Here is a 13,212-nt window from a genome sequence, read left to right on the forward strand (position 1 = left end):
GAAAGTGTAGATGCCAATCACCATACAAGTTCAAAGATGGAAAAAGCCTGGAAGGAGGAGAGATGACTAGAAACAATTCGGTTGACCGTTTTATGTGTGGATTAATTGTCGGAGTAGAGGACCTTGTGCATTTCAGGTAAAATAACAACTCAATGTTTATATCCCAAGACAAATTAGCTAGCAACAGCAAGCTAGCTAAATAGGACAAATTAGCTAGCAAGTGCAGGCTAACTAGCTAAATTTCCATACATGTTTAATGCTTTTCGACCTGTCCACAAATTAATGTCATTGGTTACGAGTTTGTTTTGATATTTTAACCTGCGTGTCGTGATCGCGTTTGGTGTAGGGGGACAAAATAAATTAATGCACGATAGAGCACGTGCGCAGCCGGTTTGGGTTCCGTGTAAGACTTCATTACTTCTATAACTACGCTGTATTGTTTGTCCTTGTCTGTCTGTGCATGTTTTTCAGGAGAGTACTCTGCAGCCACTTAGTGTAGACACCAGGTGACCAGGTGAGGCCACACACACAGATTCCTGTTGAACACGGTCTCTTTAACTACCTTATTCTTCTCAAAAACAGTCTCTCTCCTTCACTTTATCCCTCTCTCCTCTTCTCCCTAAATCCTCTAGGTTATATCAGCTGTGTCGGTGAACCCCTCCCGCATCTGAACTGGCTACATAAAGGGCACAGCATGATCAGAGGTGAGAGGTCACTTGGTCGGGTCAACAGGAAGTATTATTAAAGAGATGCTTTACATTGAAATACAGATAGAGATGCAGTAGTCCCAGAGTTAATGATCCAGGTCAGTTTTGCATTTCACCTCCTGATTATTATGATGACTAATAATGTTAGAATAAAAAATAAAAACAAGGCTTAAACATGCTCTCTCTCTCATCTGTCTCTTGTCTGCAGATATGTTTTCATGTGAGAGGATGCCAACCCCCAGTCCCATCAGCCACCTCACCCGCGTTTAAGATAACCTTCAGGCCGACTAGAGACACTTATGTAATTGTGATGAACTGAGTGAATATTTGGGTAGCACTCTCTCCCCACCTCCTTTCTTCCTCTTTTTTTTATAATGCACACCATATGTGCATTGAAGTACAGATTGAACTTGTATTTATAATATTTATAATGTATGTATTTATAACACTTGGATAATGAACTTCTTTGAATAAATCATTTCACATTCTCTACTTGTTGAAATTAAGTCTCTCATTTGATGAAATACTACATCTATCCTGTGTTTATCAGATCAATGCAGATGAAGGGCATTTAGATATTGAGATGAACCAGTTTTAGATTATTTACATGATGCATAGGAAGTGTAGTGTACTGTTTTTAAAAACATATTTCTGTAAATATGAATTACAGATCAGCCTTTTACTAGTTAAATCCTGTTTCTAGTCTATTAGTTACAATGAGTAACCATTGATGTCCCAGGACCAAGATTGGTAAACACTGTTGAAGTGTTTAATTGTAAAACATACATGCAGACACAGCATCATTCAAAGACTGGAATTTGATACTCCTGGTATTGGATATGACTGAAAAATTATTTCAAAGACATTCATACCTGAACTGCACCTGTATTTGCCAAGGTAGAGTACATGATCAGTGAATATATTAAATGTACAGGCTACAATGTGTGGATCTCATGCATTGTAATAACTACATGTATATATGACTTGCATCCTTGACACAACATGATATTATATTCTACTCAATCCATAGGCTTCATTAATGTCATTCAGGCTGTTTTGAAGTTGATACAACTGGCTATGATAGCTGAGGTTCATAGGTAGGTTCTGAATTAATATGTATACCAGCCGTTTGGGTTCATACACAGATCGGCTAGATAGCTAGCTACACATCCATAGGCATACAGGTATTGTTATCCTCCACTGGACAATAGGCAAGAACATAGCTCTAGCTACGTTATTTCATCTATCTGCATTGCATGGCAAATATCAGCAAGGCAAGCTTACAAAATTGTACATTCAATTTGCTCAGCTCACAAGACAACAGCCTGGTTTGCTGGTTGTTTCAGGAGTCCCTAAAACATTAAACAACTAGAATTAACGTTACAATTTCATACTCATGTCAAAACCCATAAAGCTAGCCAGCTAGCTGGCTAATGTTAGCTAGTCAGCTAGCTCGCTAAATCGCAATTTTCGTAAATGAACTTTATGATAAAAAAAATATGCATAATCGTTTGTCTCTACATTAAGTAACATATTCCTCCCAACTGTACATGTTTTTGTTGCATGATTCGTTACGACGTTATAATCACTAACATTTGCTTCCATCCTAATATTTTTGTCAGCCATCTTTGCTGAAGAAAGTCTCCAGCCTTGGGTCGCATAGCGTCAAATTCCTCATGGGAACCACTCGATATGATTGCGCGTCATCCTGTGCTTGCCGGAGACAATAGGGAGGTTGCACCACAGGATGGGCTGGGCTGCTGAAAACTAAAGGAAACTGTAGCGCTCTGCTGTCAGGCTTCATTATTTACCAGTCAGCTGGCTGCGCCTGTAGTGTGTGAAAATGGACGGATTCAGGGTAAGAAAAGAGTTTGACGGAAAACTAAGTATGCAGTTCTTTCATGGATATTACATTTATCTGTAAATATCCCGGGAAAAGTTTGTTTTTAATAAACAGTACAGTTGGCTACATTGTATCCATTTCATATTTCAATTACAGTAACATGAAAGTGCGAGATTGACTCGATCAAAGTAATGGGGAAAAGTGACTTGCATGACGAAATGCAACGACATGTGATGTAATAGTTCATAGGCCTACATTAAAATGTATAGGTTATAATCTAGCTATGAATTCACAGTCATATCCTATGAATTCATAGCTAGTACTTTGCACGTCATTCGAAGGACTGAATAAGGCTGAAATATGTTATAATATGCATTGTACTTGGTAAACTTTTTCGATTTCAATCGCATACCATCTCATTCAAGAGATGTTGGCAAGAGACATGACAACAGACAGTGTTCTCAACAATGACTGTTTCATCCATAAAGTTGTGTGTGGTGTGTGCAGGAGGTAGCTGCCTCTGAAAAGGAAAGAAAGCCAGCAGGGGAGGAGAGTGAAGAGCCTTCCAGCGAACTCCCCAGCACCTCTTCTGGAATGTGAGTGAATATAAAGTATATTATCTACCTGGTACAGCCAGGGACACCCCTCAGAGTGGATATGAGTGGACATAGAGTATATTATCTATTATCTACCTGGTACAGCCAGGGACACCCCTCAGAGTGGATATGAGTGGACATAGAGTATATTATCTATTATCTACCTGGTACAGCCAGGACCACCCCTCAGAGTGGATATGAGTGGACATAGAGTATAATATCTATTATCTACCTGGTACAGCCAGGGACACCCCTCAGAGTGGATATGAGTAGACATAGAGTCTATTATCTATTATCTACCTGGTACAGCCAGGGACACCCCTCAGAGTGGATATGAGTGGACATAGAGTATATTATCAGCCAGGGACACCCCTCAGAGTGGATATGAGTGGACATAGAGTCTATTATCTATTATCTACCTGGTACAGCCAGGGACACCCCTCAGAGTGGATATGAGTGGACATAGAGTATATTATCTATTATCTACCTGGTACAGCCAGGGACACCCCTCAGAGTGGATATGAGTGGACATAGAGTATATTATCTATTATCTACCTGGTACAGCCAGGACCACCCCTCAGAGTGGATATGAGTGGACATAGAGTATAATATCTATTATCTACCTGGTACAGCCAGGGACACCCCTCAGAGTGGATATGAGTGGACATAGAGTCTATTATCTATTATCTACCTGGTACAGCCAGGGACACCCCTCAGAGTGGATATGAGTGGACATAGAGTATATTATCTATTATCTACCTGGTACAGCCAGGGACACCCCTCAGAGTGGATATGAGTGGACATAGAGTCTATTATCTATTATCTACCTGGTACAGCCAGGGACACCCCTCAGAGTGGATATGAGTGGACATAGAGTATATTATCTATTATCTACCTGGTACAGCCAGGGACACCCCTCAGAGTGGATATGAGTGGACATAGAGTATATTATCTATTATCTACCTGGTACAGCCAGGACCACCCCTCAGAGTGGATATGAGTGGACATAGAGTATAATATCTATTATCTACCTGGTACAGCCAGGGACACCCCTCAGAGTGGATATGAGTGGACATAGAGTATATTATCTATTATCTACCTGGTACAGCCAGGGACACCCCTCAGAGTGGATATGAGTGGACATAGAGTATATTATCTATTATCTACCTGGTACAGCCAGGACCACCCCTCAGAGTGGATATGAGTGGACATAGAGTATATTCTCTACCTGGTACAGCCAGGACCACCCCTCAGAGTGGATATGAGTGGACGTAGAGTATATTAATCCAGGATGTGAATTACGGAGGGCTCAGCTCCCCTGAATAAGATGTTGATAAGACCTTAACTCTCAAAAATGCAACAAAAGTCTAACTTTTGTACTCTATGTAGAAAAGGCAACAAGAGAAAATTCAAATAAAAAAAGGACTCAAACTTTGACCATCATTAAACAAATAAATAAGGCTATGAGTGGACGTCTCCCTGTCCATGAATGGTACACTGTAGAATTCTATAGAATTTGGTGCTGTCCACTGTAGAATTCTATAGAATTTGGTGCTGTCCACTGTAGAATTCTATAGAATTTGGTGCTGTCCACTGTAGAATTCTATAGAATTTGGTGCTGTCCACTGTAGAATTCTATAGAATTTGGTGCTGTCCACTGTAGAATTCTATAGAATTCAGTTCTGTCCACTCAGTCGTGCTACATTTCTGAATCAGCTGAGCACCTTTATATATTACACAGTCATAGTTCAATTTACAATGCATTTTCCGAGATCTCCCAAGATCCAGGATTCATACAGGGTTTAAGTTCAGTATTCTAATTCAATTGTTAAATGCTTGATAATGACAAATAAAACTGTCATAAATGTAATTCATGTAAGGAAAGAAAGGTAGTGTGAAGACTCCAAGCATTCAACTCGTGAATTATTGACAACTCATGAACTAGGGTGTAAACATGTTTTGATTCAACTCATGTATTATATTGAATGTAGACTACCTGTTCTGTGTGTGTTCATGTGTGTAAAATTGCCTTGTCTGAGAGTGTAGGCTACCAGCAGTGGTGTAGGTCTACTGGAGGGTAAACGCAGTTGACCCACTTTTTTTACCACTACATCACTGGTTACTGGAAGGCCTATTAGAAGTTCATGGTAATACACATTGTAGTCTAGTCTAGTAAATTGACAGTGTGTGTTAGGGTGACCATCCAGTTGTTCCTGGGACAGTTTCAGTCCCTTTTCAGATTTCCCCCAAAAGGTACATTTGTCATCAAGAAGCATCAATTAATGTAGTTCTAATCAATGTCAACCACTGAATGTCATTATTCACTCTTTATGGTGTTTTATAAACAGATGTCTGTTTCTATTCATCACATGGTGTCAGTATACATGCAGTCCACTGTTTTGATGCTGGAATTATTTAGGAGTGGATGAACATGTACAGCTACAGTTGAAGTCAGAAGTTTACATACACTTTGGTTGGAGTCATTAAAACTCATTTTTCAACCACTCCACAAATGTCTTGTTAACAAACTATAGTTTTGGCAAGTCGGTTAGGACATCTACTTTGTGCATGACACAAGTCATTTTTCCAACAATTGTTTACAGACAGATTATTTCGCTTATAATTCACTGTATCACAATTCCAGTGGGTCAGATGTTTACATACACTAAGTTGACTGTGCCTTTAAACAGCTTGGAAAATTCCAGAAAATGATGTCATGGCTTTAGAAGCTTCTGATAGGCTAATTGACATCATTTGAGTGAATTGGAGGTGTACCTGTGGATGTATTTCAAGGCTTACCTTCAAACTCAGTGCCTCTTTGCTTGACATCATGGGAAAAATCAAAAGAAATCACCCAAGACCTCAGTTTCCTAGAGATGAACGTACTTTGGTGCGAAAAGTGCAAATCAATCCCAGAACAACACCAAAAGACCTTGTGAAGATGTTGGAGGAAACAGGTACAAAAGTATCTATATCCACAGTAAAACGAGTCCTATATCGACATAACCTGAAAGGCCGCTCAGCAAGGAAGAAGCCACTGCTCCAAAACCGCCATAAAAAAGACAGACTACGGTTTGCAACTGCACATGGGGACAAAGATCGTACGGGGTGGCAGCATCATATTGTGGGGGTGCTTTGCTGCAGGAGGGACTGATGCACTTCACAAAATAGATGGCATCATGAGGGAGGAAAATGATGAGGATATATTGAAGCAACATCTCAAGACATCAGTCAGGAAGTTAAAGCTTGGTCGCAAATGGGTCTTCCAAATGGACAATGACCCCAATCATACTTCCAACGTTGTGGAAAAATGGCTTAAGGACAACAAAGTCAAGGTATTGGAGTGGCCAACACAAAGCCCTGACCTCAACCCTATAGAAAATTTGTGGGCAGAACTGAAAACGCGTGTCCGAGTACGGAGGCCTACAAACCTGACTCCGTTACACCAGCTCTGTCAAGAGGAATGGGCCAAAATTTACCCAACTTATTGTGGGAAGCTTGTGGAAGGCTCCCTGAAACGTTTGACCCAAGTTAAACAATTTAAAGGCAATGCTACCAAATACTAATTGAGTGTATGTAAACTTCTGACCCACTGGGAATGTGATGAAAGAAATAAAAGCTGAAATAAATCATTCTCTCTACTATTATTTTGACATTTCACATTCTTAAAATAAAATGTGATCCTAACTGACCTAAGACAGGGAATCTTTACTAGGATTAAATGTCAGGAATTGTGAAAAACTGAGTTTTAAATGTATTTAGCTAAGGTGTATGTAAACTTCTGACTTCAACTGTAGCCTACTTTTTGAAGGGATTTGTTTGACAATCAGATGAAAGCATCATGACTGGTTGTGTTCATACCACGTTAAAAAGGTCATGTTTACGTTAAATTACATATATTTAGAATAATAGAGACCCCCTGAATGTCACATTGTAACTCACACTCTGTCTATACACTCGTTATTATTAATACTAATAGAGACCCCCCTGAATTTCACGGTGTAACTCACATTCTATATTAGTCTATTCTCCACTGGTTCCTCTCAACGTTTCTTCCAGTGGAGGCTGCTGAGAGGAGGACGGCTCATAGTAAAGGCTGGAATGGAGTCAATGGAATGGAATCAAACATGTGGTTTCCATGTAGATGATACCATTCCATTAACTCCATTCCAGCCATGACTATGAACTGTCGTCACTTCAGGAGCCTCCACTGGTTTCTTCCTAGGTTCCTTCCTTTCTAGGGAGTTTCTTCCACTGTGCTTCTGCCTCTGCATTGATCTCTGGGGTTTCAGGCTGGGTTTCTGTAAAGCACTTTGAGACAACTGCTGATATAAAAAGGGCTTTATAAATACATTTCATTGATTTGCTATAGACACTGCTAACATTGAATATATGAGTCTACTTGTCTGGTGCTGGAGAGATAATCAGTGACCACAGCATGTGGTGGTGGTGGTGTAGGGGAACAGAACAGTGTAGTGACCACAGCATGTGGTGGTGGTGTAGGGGAACAGAACAGTGTAGTGACCACAGCATGTGGTGGTGGTGGTGTAGGGGAACAGAACAGTGTAGTGACCACAGCATGTGGTGGTGGTGTAGGGGAACAGAACAGTGAAGTGACCACAGCATGTGGTGGTGCTGTAGGGGAACAGAACAGTGTAGTGACCACAGCATGTGGTGGTGGTGTAGGGGAACAGAACAGTGTAGTGACCACAGCATGTGGTGGTGGTGTAGGGGAACAGAACAGTGTAGTGACCACAGCATGTGGTGGTGCTGTAGGGGAACAGAACAGTGTAGTGACCACAGCATGTGGTGGTGGTGGTGTAGGGGAACAGAACAGTGTAGTGACCACAGCATGTGGTGGTGGTGGTGTAGGGGAACAGAACAGTGTAGTGACCACAGCATGTGGTGGTGGTGTAGGGGAACAGAACAGTGTAGTGACCACAGCATGTGGTGGTGGTGTAGGGGAACAGAACAGTATAGTGACCACAGCATGTGGTGGTGGTGTAGGGGAACAGAACAGTGTGTGACTGTTTCCTGTGTCCAGGTTGACCCCGTCCGGAGAGAACCATCGTCGTCTGGAGACTGAAATCTCTAGGATGAAGGTGAAGCTGGAGGTGCTGAAGGTAGGACTAGTGTCTAAAGTCAATGTGAGCAAACCACATACTGTAGATCACAGTATTCTCTGAAGACACTGCAATCTACTGTGTATGTGTGTGTGTGTGTGTAGCAGGCAGAGTTCAACATCTATGAGAAGTCTGCCACTCTCCCCCGCACCTCTTCTAGAAGGTGAGTGAAGATAATAACATTAAATTAATCTCATATTAACAACTCTACCATGACATATTTTATTACATCATCCTCATGAACAGAGTGAAATGAATTCAACAACAGTGAAGTGACCACAGCATGTGGTGGTGGTGGTGTAGGGGAACAGAACAGTGTGTGACTGTTTTCTGTGTCCAGGTCGACCCTGTATGCGGAGGAGCGTGATCTGGAGTTTGGGTTCATGAAGGTAGCAATAGTGGTCATGTCTGAGAGATCAAATGTCATTGTCAATGTCATTACATACACCTTAGCCAAATACATTTAAACTAAATTTTTCACAATTCCTGACATTTAATCCTAGTACAAAAATCCCTGTCTTAGGTCAGTTAGGATCACCACTTTATTTTAAGAATGTGAAATGTCAGAATAATAGTAGAGAGAATGATTGATTTGTTTCAGCTTTAATTTTTTTTATCACATTCCCAGTGGGTCAGAAGTTTACATACACTCAATTCGTATTTGGTAGCATTGCCTTTACATTGTTTAACTTGGGTCAAACATGTCGGGTAGCCTTCCACAAGCTTCCCACAATAATTTGGGTGAATTTTGTTCCATTCCTCCTGACAGAGCTGGTGTAACTGAGTCAGGTTTGTAGGCCTCCTTGCTCGCACACGCTTTTTCAGTTCTGCCCACAAATTTTCTATAGAATTGAGGTCATGGCTTTGTGATGGCCACTCCAATACCTTGAGTTTGTTGTCCTTAAGCCATTTTGCCACAACTTTGGAAGTAAGCTTGGGGTCATTGTCCATTTGGAAGACCCATTTGCGACCAAGCTCTAACTTCCTGACTGATGTCTTGAGATGTTGCTTCAATATATCCACATAATTTTCTTCCCTCATGATGCCATCTATTTTGTGAAGTGCACCAGTCCCTCCTGCAGCAAAGCACCCCCACAACATGATGCTGCCACCCCCGTGCTTCACGGTTGGGATGGTGTTCTTCGACTTTCAAGCCTCCCCCTTTTTCCTCCAAACATAACGATGGTCATTATGGCCAAACAGTTCTATTTTTGTTTCATCAGACCAGAGGACATTTCTCCAAAAAGTACTCTTTGTCCCCATGTGCAGTTGCAAACCATAGTCTGGCTTTTTTTATGGTGGTTTTGGAGCAGTGGCTTCTTCCTTGCTGAGCGGCCTTTCAGGTTATGTCAATATAGGACTCGTTTTACTGTGGATGTAGATGTACCCATTTCCTCCAGCATCTTCACAAGGTCCTTTGCTGTTGTTCTGGGATTGATCTGCACTTTTCGCACCAAAGTACATTCATCTCTAGGAGACAGAACGCGTCTCCTTCCTTCCTGAGCGGTATGACGGCTGCATGGTCCCATGTTTATACTTGTGTACGATTGTTTGTACAGATGAACGTGGTACCTTCAGGTGTTTGGAAATTGCTCCCAAGGATGAACCAGACTTCTGAGTTCTTGGTTGATTTCTTTTGATTTTCTATGATGTCAAGCAAAGAGGCACTGAGTTTGAAGGTAGGCCTTGAAATAAACGCAAAAAAAGAAACATCCCTTTTTCAGGACCCTGTCTTTCAAAGATAAATCCAAATAACTTCACAGATCTTCATTGTAAAGGGTTTAAACACTGTTTCCCATGCTTGTTCAATGAACCATAAACAATTAATGAACATGCACCTGTGGAACGGTCGTTAAGACACTAACAGCTTACAGACGGTAGGCAATTAAGGTCAGAGTTATGAAAACTTAGGAAACTAAAGAGGCCTTTCTACTGACTCTGGAAAAACACCAAAAAAAAGATGCCCAGGATCCCTGCTCATCTGCATGAGCAGGGACCCTGGGCATTAGGCATGCTGCATGGAGGCATGAGGACTCCAGATGTGGCCAGGGCAATAAATTGCAATGTCCGTACTGTGAGACGGCTAAGACAGCGCTAGGGAGACAGGATGGATAGCTGATTGTCCTCACAGTGGCAGACCACGTGTAACAACACCTGCACAGGATCGGTACATCCGAACATCACACCTGCGGGACAGGTACAGGATGGCAACAACTGCCCGAGTTACACCAGGAACGAACAATCCCTCCATCAGTGCTCAGACTGTCCGCAATAGGCTGAGAGAGGCTGGACTGAGGGCTTGTAGGCCTGTTGTAAGGCAGGTCCTCACCAGACATCACCGGCAACAACGTTGTCTATGGAAACAAACCCACCGTCGCTGGACCAGACAGGACTGGCAAAAAGTGCTCTTCACTGACGAGTTGCGGTTTTGTCGCACGAGGGGATGGACGGATTCGCGTTTATCGTCGAAGGAATGAGCGTTATACCGAGGCCTGTACTCGGGATCGATTTGGAGGTGGAGGGTCCGTCATGGTCTGGGGCAGTGTGTCACAGCATCATCGGACTGAGCTTGTTGTCATTGCAGGCAATCGCAACGCTGTGCGTTACAGGGAAGACATCCTCCTCCCTCATGTGGTACCCTTCCTACAGGCTCATCCTGACATGACCCTCCAGCATGACAATGTCACCAGCCATACTGCTCGTTCTGAGCGTGATTTCCTGCAAGACAGGAATGTAAGTGTTCTGCCATGGCCAGCGAAGAGCCCGGATCTCAATCCCATTGAGCACGTCTGGGACCTGTTGGATCAGATGGTGAGGGCTAGGGCCATTCCCCCCAGAAATGTCCGGGAACTTGCAGGTGCCTTGGTGGAAGAGTGGTGTAACATCTCACAGCAATAACTGGCAAATCTGGTTCAGTCCATGAGGAGGAGATGCACTGCAGTACTTAATGCAGCTGGTGGCCTCACCAGATACTGACTGTTACTTTTGATTTTGACCCCCTTTGTTCAGGGACACATTATTCCATTTCTGTTAGTCACATGTCTGTGGAACGTGTTCAGTTTATGTCTCAGTTGTTGAATCTTATGTTCAATCAAATATTTACACATGTTAAGTTTGCTGAGTTTACATCCACAGGTACACCTCCAATTGACTCAAATTTCAATTAGCCTATCAGAAGCATCTAAAGCCATGACATAATTTTTCTGGAATTTTCCAAGCTGTTTAAAGGCACAGTCAACTTAGTGTATGTAAACTTCTGACCCACTGGAATTGTGATACAGTGAATTATAAGTGAAATAATCTGTCTGTAAACAATTGTTGGAAAAATGACTTGTGTCATGCACAAAGTAGATATCCTAACCGTCTTGCCAAAACTATAGTTTGTTAACAAGAAATTTGTGGAGTGGTTGAAAAACAAGTTAAGTGTATGTTAGGAAATTTAACACACACAGCCACATACTGTGTGTGTGTTTGTTTAAGTTCCTAATGTAATCTATTTCATGATGATATGAGAATGAGATATTGAGAGACCAGTAGAAATATTATAGTACGTCTTAACAATATTAATATATTCATGTTCTTTATTTTATATCAGTAGTCAGATTTTCTATTCCTTCCTCACTCTTGTTATCTTTGTTGTTTTAGAGAACGCTGGATGTTCCAGCTCTGCTAATGACCACTCTGGAGGAGCTCACTGAACAACAGCTGAAGACATTTCAGTCTAACCTGACTACGTTCCAGCTGTCTGGCTTTCCTCCAATCCCAGAGAGTCAGCTGGAGAACGTTGACAGACAGGACACAGTGGATCAGATGGTGAAGAGATACGGCCCTGAGAGAGCTGTGGAGATCACAGTGAAGATCCTGATGAGGATGAATCTGGATGATCTGGCAGAGAAGTTAGTGAGATTTCACACTAGAGGTAATATAACAAGAATGTACATCAATCTATACATCACCACCACAGTTCAGTGTAGGTCTAACCAGAAACAACTGTCAACTGACTTCATAATAACATTCAGCAGACTTCTCTTTAGTAATTTGTATTGAGGATGTATCCAGGTGACCCCATTATGATTAAACAACAATCCAACATTCATTACATTCCATACATACAATCACCAATACAGTAGGGAAGATTTCACAAACAGAGGAGACTTTCTAATCATGGCTGTATATCTCTTCCTGAGCTTCCTAATCTGGAAGATGAACCAGAATGATCTGGCAGAGATGTTAGAGAGATCAGAGAAGTAGGATTGTAGACAAGAACCCTAACTGACTCTCTATCTCCCCTCCTATCTTTCCCTCTATTTCCCATGTTTCTCAGGTAGTCCCACTGCCTCATACAAGTCCTTAGTCCAACCCAGGCCCATCTACAGCGCAAAACCCCCACTTCTGTCCAGCTCCCCCTCCTTCCTTCACCCTGGTTCATCCAATAAGTTGTCGTCGATATCTGGTAGCTCAGGACAGCTCAGCTCACAGGTAAGAGGACGGTTAGAGAAGTGTAGGATCACTTCTACCCTCATATGTTAAACACCTGTACTCACTGTCATAGTCAGTTCTACACTTCTACCCTCATATGTTACATCACCTGTACTCACTGTCATAGTCTGTTCTACCCTCATATGTTACATCACCTGTACTCACTGTCAGAGTCACTCCTACCCTCATATGTTACAACACCTGTACTCACTGTCATAGTCAGTTCTACCCTCATATGTTTCATCACCTGTACTCACTGTCATAGTCAGTTCTACCCTCATATGTTAAACACCTGTACTCACTGTCATAGTCAGTTCTACCCTCATATGTTTCATCACCTGTACTCACTGTCATAGTCAGTTCTACCCTCATATGTTAAAACACCTGTACTCACTGTCATAGTCAGTTCTTCCCTCATATGTTAAACACCTGTACTCACTGTCATAGTCAGTTCTACAGTTCTA

General features: G+C 42.0%; 1 protein-coding gene across 7 annotated transcripts in view; it reads left to right on the top strand.

The window, feature by feature from the left end:
• The first annotated feature begins 2,463 nt into the window (after positions 1 to 2,463).
• The window catches only part of LOC115147726 (uncharacterized), a 31,117-nt gene continuing 20,368 nt past the window's right edge, over positions 2,464 to 13,212 (top strand). For 6 of the 7 annotated variants that reach the window (XM_029690018.1, XM_029690024.1, XM_029690020.1 and 3 more), the window contains exons 1-7: positions 2,464 to 2,565; positions 3,058 to 3,146; positions 8,191 to 8,269; positions 8,374 to 8,432; positions 8,610 to 8,658; positions 11,915 to 12,188; positions 12,594 to 12,748. In XM_029690018.1, coding sequence (XP_029545878.1) covers positions 2,551 to 2,565; positions 3,058 to 3,146; positions 8,191 to 8,269; positions 8,374 to 8,432; positions 8,610 to 8,658; positions 11,915 to 12,188; positions 12,594 to 12,748 — 720 coding nt within the window. In that variant the 5' untranslated portion in view covers positions 2,464 to 2,550. The remainder of the gene's footprint in view (positions 2,566 to 3,057; positions 3,147 to 8,190; positions 8,270 to 8,373; positions 8,433 to 8,609; positions 8,659 to 11,914; positions 12,189 to 12,593; positions 12,749 to 13,212) is intronic. The other variant, XM_029690019.1, reaches the window with a different exon arrangement.

The sequence above is a fragment of the Salmo trutta genome, chromosome 14 (genome assembly GCF_901001165.1).
Source record: "Salmo trutta chromosome 14, fSalTru1.1, whole genome shotgun sequence".
Taxonomy (NCBI): domain Eukaryota; kingdom Metazoa; phylum Chordata; class Actinopteri; order Salmoniformes; family Salmonidae; genus Salmo; species Salmo trutta.